We start from the raw sequence: 17,536 nt of genomic DNA, 5'->3' as shown, positions 1-17,536 counted from the left end.
AAATCTGAAGCTCATGGTAAATTTTTCTCAGCATAGTAAGCGGTATCCATCCTTTACATTTTGTGAAACAATAAAGCACACAATTTTTTCAAAGCAATGTGTCATTTATAAATTAAACTTTCTGTAACACGAGCTAATTTCAGTTTCACTTTGGCTAGTCTTTTCTGCTGTACCATAAAAGAGAATTTTGTGCTTGAAATTCTTACTCTTTACCACTAGGTTGCATATATTTACGATCCAATTTGTATTTACTTTGATACATTTCTTCATTGTGCAAAATTACCTATCAAAATCTTAAATCTAAGAAACTAGTTTCAGAAATCTTAAATTTAATTTCCTGGGTAATAATATTGAACCCCTTTGCCTGACTACTATTTATTATTAAAAGTCATGAGTTATTGCTTTTGCACCCTTCCTTTTTCTTAAGACTCCCAACTGTGCCAAACCTTGTTTTACTCTTAATCACAAGTTCATCTTTAACTTTTTCTTTTAAATATATATATATATATATATATATATACATACAGGGTGTCCATTCTAATCGTGGACCAATAACTAATTTCTGAAATGCTAGAGATAAGCGTATAGTTCCTAAAAGAGTTAGGTAAATAAGACTAAGAGGAATATTTTAATTTAAGAGCATCTAAAGTTAAGCATTGTTTTAGAAAAAGAATTTATGCTGTTACGAAAGTTTCATGCAACCGCTAATACAGTCTGCATACTTTTTTTCCTTCTTCTTGGGCAGAAACTTTCGTTATAGCCTAACAAATAAAATGTGTTGGAGAGGGAAAAAATATATATATTGTCTGTGGCTGAGATAGCATAACTAGTTCTAAACATTTAAACTTTTTACGTATTTCCTTTCCTTATAAATAGCTTTTTTTTTTCTTTATCAGTAATACACTGTAATTTGAAATCCTTTTACATAAATTGAAATAAAAAACTGTTTTTCCAATCACTCTCGTATGGAAATTAGATATTTTTGAAACAAAATGACAAACAAGTAATTACAAAATAATAATAATAATTTTAATCATAAACGGACCTTTGAATATACAAATTGTTCTTGCGAAGTTATTTCAACCATTAATTATGCCTCCTGATGTCAAGAATGAAAATTAATTTAAACCTATTAACACACTTTGTCAATTTGCGCACATCCCCTTAAGAGCTCTACCGCTGACGTCATAAAATCTTCAAAAACCGTTGTTTTTCAAAACTTCATAACTCGGTCAATTTGGGTCGTAGAAGAGTGATTTTTCATTTGAAATGGAAGTGTTTCAGAAGTATTTTACTAAACATAATTGTTAGGACTGGGAGACTGTATAAAAAGTTAAATCTGTAATTTTTTCAGAAAATCTGATTTTTTGACAAAAATTTCATGAATTTTGACTCTTTATGCAATTTAAAGATTTTTTGCAATTGGAACTATACGCTTATCTTTAACGGTTTAGAAATTAGCTGTTGGTCCACAATTAGGGTGGACACCATATATATACAGTTGACTCTCTGTTTAACAAAGCTCTATTAAACAACTTTCTCTATTTAATGACGGCTTTTCATGGTCCCAGACGGTCCACTGTAGTGTCAAAAACATTCTATTTAAGGACGTTTTCTACTTAAGGATGATTTTTTGTGGTCCCTTGAAAGTCGTTAAACAGAGAACCATTTGTATATACATACAATACATTTTGGGATTTTGATGCAATTTTACGTTCCTTCTAGCAAATTTTATATTGCTTTTTCATATATATATATATATATATATATATATATACATGGGTATTCATATAGATAAACATATGTACATAAGCAATAACAAACATAATAAAAAAAAGGTTGTTGCAACAACTAATAATGTATTGCAAGAGCATTGAGTTTGCAGGATGTTTACTTAATAACTATATACTTGATCTGAAATTTTACTCACAGTTTCTGCTTGAGGCCTTGCTAATGACTTCTTTAACATTTGTGAAGACACAACTAAAGAAATTGAAGTTTAAAAAATCAATAAAGAATAATAATTAAAATTATCTAAAAATAAACATAGATAAAATACAAAACAGAAGGATAGTAACAAAACTGACTGCAGCATCAACTAATGCAGCAGATATTGAAAACAAGAAGAAAAGGATGTTTTATACGCAGATCTGTACATCAGATGTTTTGAGTTAAAAATACCAACATAACTATTTACATTAGTGCTCACTTTTCAAAAGTTTTGAAAAAAAAAAAGAAAGGAAAAAAACTGCATTATATGTTCATTAATTTACCTGAATCTCTGATGCATTTTGAAGATGAAGAATCAGAATTTTCATCAGTCCTTTGATTCACATCAAACATGTACTTTTCCTTTTAAAAGAAATCACACTTGAAGGAAAGTAGAGAAGAAAAAATTACAATACACAGCAAGAAATATCTAGTTACAGAATATAGTCACTAGTCGCTTGAAAATACTTTTAACCAAGTGGGAAAATGAAAAAATGGGGCAGAGTTTGAAATCTAAACATACTGTTCATAAATTGACTTACCCAATGCACTAATGAGAGATATGTTTAATATTTACCTGTTTGTTAACTAAATTTCTTTCTTGATATTCAACTGCAAATAAAAATTGTTTTAGAGTTTTAATGTTTTGCAGTGAGACGTCTTTCCTTCAACTAAAGAACACAGAGACTAAGCTTTCATCAATGATAAAAAAAGGTTCTAGTGTTAAAAGAACTCTTAGAGTACCAATTGAAACTACTAGTTCAACAGTAAAAACGTAATCAGATAACGCAAGAGAAGTTGAAATCCATTTAATCTAAAAGCTATAAGGAGCCAAATCTCTGCTTTCTAAATGTTGCAATAAATTTTATTCTTCCAGAAAAAATAATAAAAATGAAAATATTGTAACTTAGAAGGTAATTAAGTGCTTGTTTTTTTGAAGCAAAAAGGGTTTTTATATGCTGGAAAGCAACAATCCAGTGATCGGACGATAGAAGGAAACCCTTTTGGCCTACAACTCACAGAAAAAAGAGCAGTAAGATGGGGGGAAAAAAATCCATAGCGGATTTAAACACATTTAAACATATTTATCTTGGGGGAAAAAAAGAACCCTTTTTTTTTGTAAGTCTTACATATGAAAGAATGTTTTGATGTTTCTAGAAAAACATATTAAGCAGATTTTCTGAAAAAGTGCTATGCAAAATCTGAAACGTTTCACCATTATTAGAATAGCAATTTTCACAGACCAACAGAGAATGACGTTGGAAGCGGGATAATGTAACAGGGTTCCCACTCTTCCAGCAGATTAAAAAATAGGGAATTTATATGACCTTTAAATGGCACATTTTAAAATTATTTAGGTCCTTTTCAACCCAATGTCGCTCACCAATTATCTTTGATGACTTAAAATTTATTTATATATATTTTTTTCTTTTAAATCTAACATTCATTCATAATTGATGAGTTATTTTGAAATGCGTTAAAAAGCACTTTTTTTTTACTAGACAGCAGAGCTTTAAAATGTTATAACTAAAGTTCTAGAAGAACTATAGAGTTTAATGATAGCTCATTTTAAAAACAATTTCATGCACATTAATTTAATATGTTTATGTAACTTGAATAACTGTTGATATTTTTTTTCATGAAACACTAAGTTCAAAAATTTTAAAGATAGTGACTTTTAAAATGTTTGTAAAAAAACATATGATTTTTATTGTACTTTAATGATAACAGAATTTCAGAGTGCGACCTTAAAAGAATCATCAGTTGCATCAAATAATGTAGGGCACATTACTGCAATTTCCACTAAAACTTGTTAGTAACAGCTGAACCCTTCATGGTCCCACTGAATTTTTTTTGAAAAGTATTTTTTAAAAAAATTAATATCACAAAAATTTGTAATTTTATAATTTAAAATTTTGTGGAAAACATTTTTTCTCAAAAATTATTCATGCTACAAACTAAAAAATGAATTTAATTCTCTTTAAAATGAGCAATTATAAAACTCTGTTGCTTTCATAAAACATGAGGAATAACATTTGAAAGCGAAAATTTGCAAAAACTTTCCTACATTATTTGCCTTAACTGCTGAGTCACTCATAGTGTCCCACTCTGAAACATGTTGGATGTATTCATTAAAATACATTTAAGATCATATTTTAATCAAAAATTTTAAAGGACATTATTTTTAATTTGGTGAAAAAGTTTTTCTTGAGAATTATTGAACTATACAATTAAGTCTGGATTATCTGCGGGGCAGATTATCGACCGGTTTCCACACATTCAAAAACATGTTTTTTGGCAATAATTAACTGAATGTAGATAAATGCACACATTTTAACTTAGTTAAAAACTTGTTTTTAGATATCAATATATTTTTTTTCTTTTCCCTCCTTCCCTTCCAATGGCATCAAACGTTTCGTGGTCCATGAAACTGGACTACTTGAAACCTAATTTTTAGATCTACACTACTTACTTTTTAAATCTACACTATAATTATTGATTTTTAGATCCATACGACCTATGGGTGTAGTCAAGTGAACGCACCAATCTTGTTCAAAAAACTTCCCTCCTTTCCCCTATGCATTTCTAGAATAACCTAGTTTGATATGTTTCAATTAATCTGTTTGCACCATTTGCTCACATATGTGTGAAATTCATTTTTGATAAGGAGCGATCCTTTTTTAACTTTTACATGCATTTTTTATACAATGTTAGTTTAGTTAGGATCAGTGATTTTCTCATCAATCCATTACGTACAGTCAGGGTTCGAAAATATCATAATATCGAAAACATTCGATGTTTTGATATATATCTGGTATTTTCAATCACCTCAAACTAAAGTCTTCAAAATAGTAATTATGCATCCTCATATGACTCTTGATTTTTTTATATTATAATTACTATATGTAGATTAAAAATTAATGTTTGTTTCATTATTTGTATCAAATATTTCATTTTACATTTCTATCAATTTTAATAGAGTTAATTTAGCATTAGCTGTTTTACTCAATTTTCTTCTGTTAGCTACTTTTACACTTATATGATTCAGAAATAAATAATATACATTAGTCCGTGAACAGTCATAAGACATTTTCGTTTTTTCTGAGCAATGTTTAAAACTTAACTAGGCACTTTTAATATGAATTAAAATTGTTACATTACTAATAATTTTATGAATATAAAATACAAGTAAAAAAGGAATATTATATTACTTTGTTATATTAATGATGTATTACACATCATAAAAATATAGTACATAACTTTTTGGATATTTTTAATAATAAATGAACAATATTACTATGATTAGTATGCTTTTTATATTAAAAACACTATAGTTGAAAAAATAAATATCGAAAATATCAAAATATCATGATATTTTTGAAATAAATATCGGGTATATATCGACTGATCATCTTGTGTCGGGAAAGCTAATGCAAAAAAGCTAAAATGCAAAAAAAAAAAAAAAAAACATGGAAAATTTACAGATACTGTGTTTTATCTTCCCATGGCAATATAATACAACATATCCCAAAAAAGGAGTTAAAGTACTTGAATCAAATAGCAAATGCAAAAGGTAAATGAATTTATCGATAAATTATAAAGGTTAAGGTAAACTATTTCCTTCTCTAAGGTAGTAGTGTACTGGGACAATCCCTATTCCTAGGGAACTTTGCATTATGCTATACTGATCATGTGAGCATTGTATCCAAAGGAATTTTTCTTCCTGATACGGTAGCTGGATTGGCATTTTTAAATCAAAAATTTTGAAAATATGAGGAAAAAAAATATTGGCAGTGCTCTTACAGGCATTATTTTGTCCGTACTAAGATAATAACATGTTTGTTCAATTACAACTTTCAGTGCAAAATTTTTTAAAAAATGTTTATTTCTTTATACTATGAGAGAAAGCACTTTCCAAAAAAAGAATGACACTGATTTTGTTTGAGAGTAGAAGGATGTTTTTACCTACACTAAACTAATTATCAGTACATAGTAAAGATATTTCTAAACAAAAACAAAGTCAAGACCCCCTTTTATACTATAACAATTCAGATCCTAATATTTCAATTAAAAAATGACTCTCAAGAACCTATTTTGTTTTACTCCTCCCATAAAATTCGATGCTCAACCAAGCATCCAGTGCTAGTTATGGGTCTGGTTCTCATTTACAGAAAACAAATGAGGCAGTGAGAAGCAAAAGGATGTAAGTGACAAAATTAAAAATTTGGAGATAACCAGTGCAAATGGTAGGTGAACCTCTCCTCTGTCTTGGGGCAAGAGATAGGACTAGTAGCTCTGGTAGGTGATGCTGTACAGAATGATAAAAAATTCAATGAAAGCCTACCTAGGAAGTTATATTTAAACGCATTTAACTCAAAACTTGAAAATGTCCACTTACATCACTTTGCTTCTCACTGCCTCAAATGATATAATATACAAAAAATTAATTTTCCACAACTAAAAAAATTCCAGTTTTGACTTTTAAATCAAAAAAATAGATGTTACTGATTTCTTATGCCATGAAGAAAGACTGTTCAAATTTTTCAATACTGTACAGTTATTCAAATCAACTGTTTCAGACGTCAAATATGAAGTGCTAGAGACATTATGTGTATCTGTTATTTCATTCATTTTGGTATCATTTCCATCAGATGAATCTAAAGAAATTTGAAGAAAAAAAATGAGAAAAAAAATTAGTGATAAAGTAATTGGCATAAAATGTATTCAAATTTTTAAGCAAATGCAAGGAAAATATCAAGATTATTATTTACTTGTACGAGGCAATAAGAGAGAAGACCATGCTCAAATATTAACCAAAGATAAATTCACAAAGAATTAACTCATAGTTCAACCACATTTTTACAAAGTTAAATTTCATAAATCAAATTTACTCAAAAGGAAAACTAAACTTTTAATCCATAAATCTCTTATCAGACCTGTACTCACACACTCCTCAGAAACCTGAACATTGACACAAAACAATGAAAATGCCCATGGTGTCTTTGAACGACGCATTTTAAGGGCCATCTTTGGAGGAAAGGAGGTTGATGGTATTTGGCACAGGCACTTTAATTAAGAGCTGTATCATGCTTTTAAAGAACTTGATGTGGTCAAATTCATAAAAATCCAAAGATTCAAATAGACAGGCCACGTTATAAGATTAAAAGAAGTACGATCAACAAACAAAAAAAATTTTTTTTTTGCCTAAACCTACAGGAGTTAGAACAAGGACGCGACCTAACCTCAGATGGGTTGATTTCCTTAAAAAGGTCTACCGTAAAAGTGAACGTATATGGTGAACGTGTATGTATGGTACGTCTACCATAAAAGTGAAAAATTGGCAAACCATGGCCAAAAAGAGATAGGCGTAAAAAGAATTGTTGAGAAGGCCAGGGCCCATCCAGGGCTGTCGTGCTACTTAGGAAGGAAGGAAACCTCATAAATCAGCTCAAATATATTTGTGCTGAAAGCATTTACTAAAATGCATTAATCTTAATTATTTACAAAATGTACTGTTAAATGGGTTTTAATTAAAAGAAATGCCCAAAATATTTTATACCCATTAGAATTCAACGAATTACTTTTGTGTTACATGAAGTTAGCTAAAGAAAAATAACTCAACAATGACACTAATGTTGTTGCATACACATGACAGCTTATGCTTTGATAGAAGCCAAATTGAATTTCAAAAAAGTCACATTTGGAAGTATGCACATTATGAGGAGACCTTACGCAGTACATCTAGGCTAGGAAGCGTTTAGCCGTGAGCACAAAACAAAAATGGTTTGTTGTAGATATTTTTGCGCTTTGCCATGCTTTTTTGATAATATAAGTAGAAAAAAAAACAGTCACAATGGGATGCTACTTGGTGTCATATCTGTCAGAAAATGTAAATGTAAATTTAGTTCAGTGTTGGATCTATAATTTTTCTGAGGCGGGGCAAAAAAAAAAAAAAAAGCTACCTTTACCCATTTTCCTTTTATGGCAAGTTTCAAGACCCCCCTCCCCACACAGAAATAGAGGAATTTGCTGCCTCCAGAAGTTGCCACCCAGGGCAAGGGTACCAACTTTCTATCCTCTAGATCTGGCACTGATTTAATAAGTCATGATATAGTAATCTTTAATTTTTATTGTGTTATCAATAATACAGTTACATGCATTTTTGTTCTTTAATATTAAACATATATGTGAAGTCAAAATAGTTACTTAATAAAATAATACTTTACCGTAAAATCCCGAAAGTAACCCCCCTATTGATTATAGCCCCCCCCCTTTTTTGTGGAAAGTGAAATCATTCTAAAATCCTGAATATACCCCCCCCCCTTTCACCTGAAAAATTTTCCGATCATCTTCCTTTGCCACTCCCTCCAAAAAAAAAAAGATAGCATTTTCTGCTTTAGTTGGAAAGCATTTACAGATGTTTAGTTTCCCCCTCCACGTGCAGGTTTTCTTTCCTAAAATTAAAAAAAAAGAAAGAAAAGAAACAATGATTTGAACAAAAAAGAAAAAAACAAGGTCTCCAGGGTTTATTCCTTCCAAAATGTCTAGACTCCTTTTAATGCAAGGGCGCCATTTTTTTTGTTCATATGTATTACAAAATAAAATTTATATGATTGTCTGCTTTTTATTCATTTTGGAAGGAGCATTTTTGTTCTGACTTGTGAAAATAAACTATCTTCAACACAACGCCATTTTGAAACCGAGGCGCCATTTTAAAAATGTGTTGCTTAAAAATTAGCGCGAAACTTAAAAATAACCTTTTTTAAAGGAGAAATAAAGTAATTAAACGAGTTTACCATCATCGAAAATGTATATTTTACAAAATCAAATAAGAGATTTGTCTGTATTTACATGCGCGAACTTTGTAAAGCTCAGTTTTCGAAATTAGGATCTGCGTAACGAATTTGCAGCCGTGCTTGCGACTTTTGCTTCTATTCTGAAACAAGAACATTAAGATTTTGCTTCTTTTACTGCAACCTTATTACATTCAGTACATGATGAATTTTCAAGCGATAAATTATAGGGGTTTTGCCAACTTAAGGTGCAAAATCCTTGCTTTCGAAAAAAATGGCACCCACCAAGGACGTAGCCAAGGGGGGGGGTCCATGGGGTCCGAACCCCCCCCCTTCCCAAAAGAACATTGTCTGCTTTTTCTCGGTTGTTGCACCTCACGTCAACAAAAAATTTCCAAAGAGAGAAATTTTATGAAACCCGGTATTTTCTCCTTAAATATTCCCATTAATCAGCAGTTTTCCCGCATCCGAGTCAATTCAGAACACGAGAACCTCGTGCAATAACTGCAGGTTCCCAGTTGCCGCCTGCCTTTTACTGTGTTGCGTACTGCGTCCGAAAACGAAGAATTTCCGTATTCTTTCAACCCAGCTGGGTTGTGACCTTGAAATTCGGCCCCTTTCCCTCAGTCCACCAGATTGCCATCGGCAAAGTAATTGTCAACAAACATTCCCCAGTCTCATTGGGGTGGTTTTCTTTCTTTCTTTTTGTTTCGACTCTTTTCCCGTTTGGAATTGATTTCCTAGACATGCTGCACGAAGGACAGCCAGAGTGAGGTGCATCCCTGGTGAATCAGAAATTGAAATTCCTATTATTTTCTGTTTTAACACACAGTATCTTCCTACCACACACTTATAGGAAACATATCTTGAACGAAATTGTAATCAGAAGAAAATTAAGTTTACACAAACTAGGTAAGTTGTCCCTTTTAAAGTTTTTTTAACAATACGAGTTCCCATTTAAAAACTAAGTTCAGACAGCAACGAAGAAGAAATTCTACACATTTCGCGTGTTTGAGGATGAGAAAAAAAATAAACTTTAATAATTAATTAATTAATTTTTGTTCCTTATATTTTTGGTATGATTCATTTAAGATTTATTTTACATTTTGATTAATAATCTTATTTAAACTTTTAGTTTTTTTTTACAATAATAGATTACTTATCTCCCCGGAAGCTTACAACTTTTAAACTGTAATCCTGAAAAGTTCTTTTTTTTTTTGAACATTTGTGTCTTATTTTTAGCACAAACTAGACTTTTTACGGATGTTTTTCCACTCAATATTTAAAATGACCGTTAAACATATTAAATGTCCAAAAAGTATTTGTGTTTGAAGGTAAAATAAGTGAATAAATAAAATTTGAAGTTGATGCAACGGAATTACTTTTCGCTGTATCAAAATTTTATGGTCCCAAGAGAAGAGCCGTTAGTCATTTTTAACTGAAGGAAAAAATCTTTCTTCGATGTCGTTCCGTTTTTCAAGAGAAGCATATTTGTATTTGCTTCATTGGAATAAATTTTCTGATCGTTATTTACTGCCATTGTACTGAGGATTTATTTAGTAAGCATCTATGCATCCATCATTAGTAAACTGCGATAGTAGCATTAAATGTAACAAAAAACGGACATGTGCATTTAACTATAAATTACTAGGTGAAAATTTCTGCTATTTACTGCGTTAAAAGCAAATAATTAAAAAAAGGTGAATGCGAGGTAAATTTTCTTGTGTTTTTCACTTCTTTGTTAGATTTTTTTTCAACTCTTAATTTCTTCAAGTTAAAATTTTTTGCTATTTCTTACAGTAGAATATGTTTTACTAACATCACATAAAATAAAGAAAAAAAAGTCAATACCTGCGTTATAAAATATGATATGCTTTCGAGAATACAAGATGATTACAAAATTGCTTCTAAAATGGAAGTTATACCAATTTGAAAATGAAAGAATCAGAAGTGTTATTATTGTTACATGAATTTTGGAAGGTAGATTTAAATCATTACTGGATTTTTAACCACAATCATTCTAAGAATTTTTTACAAAAGATTGTCTTTAGACTTTGGAACATCAGATGACTGAGGAGCAAAAAATTTACAAACAGAGGCTATAAGAAACCTGTAAGTTTTGATTCCAAAAATTGGCTAGCTTTATTCATATTGCATATAGTTGAAAATGTATCTAATTTGATGCTACGGTATTATCGCAATCTCAAACGGGTCGAAGATTACCTTAATGATCAAAATTTGACGTTTGACTCCAAATTATGAAATTTTGAGTCTGACACTTGCTTACTGCTAATAAAGACAGTAAAGTAACCAGGTTATAATCAAATATTGTCACGATAATTCGTAATAGAGCATATTGCCATTTTCCCTGTAGTTGTTTACAATTATATTTTTAATTTGAAAAAGACTGATTTGTACAGAAGTTGTTTTGTATCAGCAGAATAAACAGAACTCGTGTTTGGTGGTGAGATAGGTGGGTGCAATGCCTCCTCTTGATCTTTTAAATGAAGCATCAAATTGAAAACATCAGAGGAAAATCGCCAATAATGTTCAAATCATTCATGACCTTATAAAAAACATTTATAAAAAGCAATCATTTGCATTTTTTCCAAAATGTTGTTGAAATAAAAATACACAGATGCTTAGTTTCATTCATTATACATTCCATTACTCGAGAGGTAAAAGATCTCTCAGGTATTCGTTTGGCTTGACAAAATTGAACCCCTAGTGCAGTTTCACATCGAAGAGAGTTCAAGTGTCTCCATCTGGTGGAAACTCAGCATCAAAATTTCTTGTGCCACTCACATCTGCGCCTTAATGGACATTAATGGCATTTGAAAGACTAGATGCCATATCGGTGGTTTGCACTAGGTCCGAAAAAGCTAAAGCCTCTAACGATAACGAAGCCCGATTAGAAAAAAAAAATACCATAGCGGATCCTAAGATAGCTCATTTTACCAATTTGTTGCAAAAAAATAATAATAACGATTTAAAAAAAAAAAGAAAAAAGAAACGGCAATATGCCTTTTTTTAAAAAAATGATTGCAGCAAAGGAAGTCTCCGTCCATCAAAGAGATACAATTGTTTGTTCAAGATTTTAAATGATGGTTAGAAATGATAATTAGAAAACGGATAAAATTAGAAATTTCATTCAATTTCGTATTATCAAAAGAATGTTATAAACGTAGATAAACAAAGAACTAGTTCAAGCTTTTAAAATGAAACCTTGCTAATATTTTCGTCGAGAGGGTGGTTGAATTTTGCCAGAAATCTTGATCAAATTGGGCAGGGTGGCGGAATTGCGTTATTTAGCATTCACACAGTTATACATTCGACGCGATAGATATAGATTTCTTTATTTTTTCAAATAAAATGACTTGTACATATTTTGTTGAAATATGTTACAAAGCTTTAATATTTTATTAAATTATCACCTGCATTTTCCAAGTAATCCCTAGAACAGTTTTCGTTTTCCGATTTTCTTTTATTGTGAACTTTTTATTAATAGGAATTATTATATCCCTCATTTTCAAAGCATCAGAACAGAGGAAGCTTATGTGATGAAATTTTTCTATCCATGTTTGGAAACTTAGTATGGGATAAGTTTTAGTTTAACATTAATTTTATAAACTGACAATAATTTCTTTGCCACTTAATGTAAAATTTTTGTTTACTAATTTTAACAATTGCTCCATCAATTTCAATTATTTAATTAATTTTAGTTAATCATCATATTTTAATAATTAGTTTTAATTGGATTTATTTTTTTAACGTGAGCTACTAATTTTGCTTTAGCATGCTTCCTCTTTTGAAGCTCGCTCAACCTTGGACCCCCCCCCCCCTTAACAAAATTCTAGCTACGTGCCTGCACCCACATGCAATTTATTACTACTAGAAAATTATGACAGGTTTTTATTGATTAATTTCTCACTCTTCATTAATATTTACTGTAATTTACTTATTTTTTTCTGTACTCTGAAATTAATACTACTAAAAACAATTATTTTGGCTAATTTTTCAAAAAATCTCGAATATAATCCCCCTTTCTGAAATCAACAAGTTTTGATTTGAAAATAGGAGGGGGGGGGGGTTACTTTTGGGATTTTACGGTACTTGCAGCTTCGGTTTCTTTTGACTTTAATAAAATTTATAACACTAGAATTACTTAAAAGCTCAAAAAACTCATTAGTGGGATGGGAGAAAAAAGAAACAGAAATGACGGATAAACACTGCTGATTTGGTATGACTGTAGTAGGAATGGCTGCCACTATTGACCTTAAAGTAATATTGTTAAAAGCGCAAAAGAGCGAAATTTAAAGAAGCCAGCATTGGTTAAAGTAGGCTATGGTTAAAAGAGTTACAGAGAAGGCTCACCGCAGTAGTGAAACTTGAAATTAATTGTACAAAAGTGAGACAAGGGATTTTAATCATGTAAAGACACTTTTTATGATCAAAATATTAATAAGTTTGTGATAGGCTTTTCTTTGCAATCAATTCTTCTGAAAACCTCTCTTTTGAGGAGAACTTTTGGTAAAAATTCGAAATATTAATTTAACACTCATTTTTTGGATAACTTACTTGTTTGGTCATGAATGTATAGATGAATAGGCATGTTCTCCTCCCATGAACCTACAGCCAACATATGATAAAATGGATGGTAGTCAATAGATGAGAGTCTACCAAGTATCATTGCATTGGACATCACACAAATTTTTTCACCTGCAATAGTAAAAATTAAAAAGCTAAATAAGAAAGAGAGTTAAAAGCTAAGCATTTTGATAATTTCAAGTACAGTCGAATTTGTCAATCTCAAAACACTGCATAGCTTGATTTTTTAAAATTTCCCAGCAATCTCAATTAATTTCTCATGTTTTTTCCCCTGCTTTTCTCGAATACCTCATACGTAAAACCTCTATTTCTCGAAGTTCAAAATTCGCTCCTACTTAAATTTAAAGTACAACCTTGTTTTCTTTTCATTGTTAAAAGAATAAACGAAGGCAGGATATTAGCCCTTAAATAAGATATAATGAAAGACAATACCCAGTCTCGGTCGGGGAGAGGGGGAAGAGAACGACAGAGCAAATGCAAGGTGCAAACACTGACTGGCCCACAATAATATGAGGGGAGGGCGAAATCAAATGTATCACTTCAAGTTGACAAACTGGACACGTGACGCTATTATTTCTCCAGCAAAGCAAAAAAGGGTAAGTGAAAGAGTTGGGGGCAGGTAGCAGAAGGAAGAATCAAAATAAGAATTTACAGCAATTGCAAAATTAAAAAGATTTGTAGATGAAACAAATGTACAAGTCGAAACCTCCATATTGCACAACTTACCTTTCTCGAATTTTTTTTCTGAACCCTTGACATTCGAGATGGACAGGTTCCTCTGTACTTGTTTAACTATTTAACATTTTCATACAAGATCTTCATAACAATGAACTACTCAGTCACATTCAAAACCCTAAATAGCCACTAATTTGAACCCCTAAAAATCTGGAACTTACTGTCTGCATCAAATATTCTTATGTTTTGGGCAGGTTCATCCACTGTCGTTCAGACTGAGGTTTATGCCATCCTGATGCGTTGCACTATTTGTTTGAATCAAGTCCAAGAAATATATCTGTTCTGATAGTCAAGCTGCCATAAAGGCCCTGAATAAAGTTGTAATGACATCCCACATTGTTTTGGAATGTTATGATATGCTTTGTACTCTTGCAAATCTGAATAAGGTCACTCTCTGTTGGGTACCTCGGCCTCAAAGATAATGAAATACTTGATGATCTTGCTAGGAAAGGTTCTGACACTCCGTTTGTTAGTCCTGACCCAAAAATTAGGATTTCAAAGAATCTTACAAGAACTGTTGTTTTTGATATTTTTAAGCGAAAACAGTATCATGACTGGCGTAACCTGGATGAGCAACATCAGGCAAACGAGCTTAATTGGGGTTGTTCTAGTATTAAGCAAATTAGCCCTTAAGTCTGAATAGAAATAGTATTAGGAAGGCTATTGCTCTTCTTACTGGCCACTGCACTTGAAAGTGACAACTTGCTATAACGGGTGTCAGTAATAATCACACTTGCAAAGGTTGCCTCTTTCACGAGGAAACTGTTACTCACATCCTGTGTGATTGCCAAGAGTTTTTTGCCTATAGGTTTGAATATCTTGTCATTTACTTGAACTGTCGGAGATCCATGACATTCCTATGAGTTGTTTGCTGGATTTTGCTTCAGCTACTGGTCTGTTTGGGGGACAAGTACAATAGACCTCTGGTTGCAGTGTTTGGTTCGGTTGGGTCTAGCTTTTTCCCATTTTATTTGGCCATCTTTGGAAGTATCAAGGGAAGGGATGGGTTAAGGAACTCTTCCCCAACCACTTTTTGATATTAAAGCTCCAAAATCGCAAATTGAGATGATCTCCAATGATGCTATGGGAAGGTGGGTTTAGGGGATTTTCCTCAGAAATGTTTTGGAATTGAAGTGCTAAAATGCAATTTAACTTCACAGCTAACAGTTTGTAAAATTGGCACTCTTGCCTCAGTAAAAAAGTGTTTGTTGGTATTACTGTTTCACAAGCACTAGGAATTTCAAGCAATTGCAATTCTCCCTTTGGAAAAAAAAATTTTAGTACTCAACTATAAACTACAAGAAATAATTTTTACACTAATTTTTCTGAAAACATTTAAAATAATTTCCAATTTCAAATTTGCTATAACGAATCGGCTAACTGTAACTCTAACTGTTATATGGAATGATTTTTTTTTCTTCTGAAAACATGAGCGGTAAAGAAAAAAGATTGATGTTATGAGTGATGTGGAGGATGATTTGGATTGAAATTTGCTATGATTAAAGGAATATTAATTTGTTGGTTTATTCTTTATGCACTGTTGACAATTGGAATACATTTTTAATTCAGATAGATTTAATTGTTGTCTTTAGAACATCATTATCAGCAATAAGTGCTCTCTCTCACAGAATAAAGTGGTCAGTCCGATAGAAATAGCTATACTTTAATCTGTTTGGATATAACAATATGGATGAAACCCTATACTATTTATTTTTTCATCTTTTTGTAATTAATATTGCACAATGTCTACGTGTTTTGCACTTAGTATCATTATGCTTCTGCCAAAAAAAAAATTATTTGCTTAAGACATAAGATATATTTAATACTTACTTTTAATTTTTTTAACCTTTCCTAGTTTTAAGAAATCTTCTTTTCTAGCAATTTTTTTGTCTGTTTGGTTTCTTACTTAATTTTTTATTTTCTCTTATCATTACTTACATGTTCTTTACTTAAGTAATGCTGCTTTGCACATTTTTAGGTTAAAGATTTTTTGATGTGTATTTGTTTTTTATGTTTATATTATTTTATTTATATTATACTATTTATAAAGTGTTTTTAATATAAAAAGGACTAGAATGAAAATGAATAATGTACTTGTTATCTTATTCCAGACAGAAATATGACCATCTTCATGAGAAATGAATAGTAAGCTTCCACATGGTGAACAACATCCTCTGCAACTATTTCGAGTCACAATATCAGGTGTAACACTAAATATAATACTTTCACTAGAAATGAAATAAAAAGAAAATAAGATCTTGTATTTTAAGCAGTTTTGTAGATAGGTTAACAATTAAACCAACAGCAAGAAACATATATAAGGTATGTCTAGACTTTGGCTAGAAAGAATATAATACTAATGTGCCAGGTTTGGGTCCCTAATTCTTTTCAAAGAAGGCTCTTTGTGTCTCCATACCTAACCTTGCCTAAGTATCCTTCTACTTTAAAAGGTTTCTTTTGGAAAAATGCTCATAACATTTTGCATGTCTTAACTCTTAAAGTGGGATGGGTCTCTTCAATGTTGTTTATATAAAAAAAAAAGAAAACAATAGGCACTTATGAGGAACAATGTAGATCAGGTAGTGGCAGGCAGTTAGATCATTGGAATTCAACGATACTGAAATTTTACTCATGCAACAGGAATTCCATTGAAAATATCCAGATTTTAGTCGGTGGAATTCTAATTTAATCCAATTTCAGTCATTTACTAACCACTCTACTCTCTAAACTTTGGTATTTGTGATTGTTAGTTGTTTCTGAAACTGCTGATGACTTTGAAAGCATCACAGTGTTTTAACTTTTTTCCTGTTTATACTCTTTTTTTTCCACTTTCCGCATCATGCAAAGAGAAATTATTGTATAGCAGTTGTTTTTAATATTGAAAATTATCTTAAGCAACAGTTTACTCTTCACCCTCCATCAAACAATTTTTAGTATCTTTATTGGTCTTTTACCATCTTTTTTAAACAATGATTTTTAAATTTTAAGGTTTTATACTTAAATATTTAAACTTTAAAGTGTAGCTGTTCTTCTTTTATTATTTTGCTACAACAAATCATAAACTGCTGAATACTTAATGTAAAATTCTACTCGTAAACTTATGAAGTGATGAAGAAACTGCAGTTAAAAATGTCGTATGGCTAAATTAAAGCTTTTATCTTTTTTTTAATAATAATAGAGTTTTTTATGTGTGGTGTATGTAGCATATTTTTTCAGAATGCCAGATTTTGTTTCTGAGGAGAACTTATGGCATGTGAAGTCCACAGCTCCCCTTAAGTCCAAAATTTTATTTTTTATTTGTATCTGTGTTTAGATCCATTTTTAAGTCTTTTTAAAATGAATCATTGACATTTAGTCAGTCCACAGACATTTCAACCCTTTTTTGATGTCAACAGATTTCTGTTCACCTT

The 17,536-nt window shown here is 31.0% G+C and overlaps 1 protein-coding gene across 2 annotated transcripts in view; it reads right to left on the bottom strand.

Annotated features, from left to right (window-relative positions):
* Nucleotides 1–17,536, bottom strand: part of LOC129218503 (jouberin-like) — a gene marked incomplete at its 5' end in the record, with an annotated part of 39,669 nt that overhangs the window by 10,452 nt on the left and 11,681 nt on the right. The window contains 5 exon segments of one of the 2 annotated variants that reach the window (XM_054852789.1): nucleotides 1,931–1,983; nucleotides 2,274–2,352; nucleotides 6,496–6,647; nucleotides 13,362–13,502; nucleotides 16,221–16,354. In XM_054852789.1, coding sequence (XP_054708764.1) covers nucleotides 1,931–1,983; nucleotides 2,274–2,352; nucleotides 6,496–6,647; nucleotides 13,362–13,502; nucleotides 16,221–16,354 — 559 coding nt within the window. 2 annotated transcript variants of the gene reach the window in all.

This window comes from Uloborus diversus, chromosome 3 (genome assembly GCF_026930045.1).
Source record: "Uloborus diversus isolate 005 chromosome 3, Udiv.v.3.1, whole genome shotgun sequence".
NCBI classification, from domain to species: domain Eukaryota; kingdom Metazoa; phylum Arthropoda; class Arachnida; order Araneae; family Uloboridae; genus Uloborus; species Uloborus diversus.
Note: the sequence above shows the minus strand (reverse complement) of the source record. Positions and strands in the feature narration are given on the sequence as shown.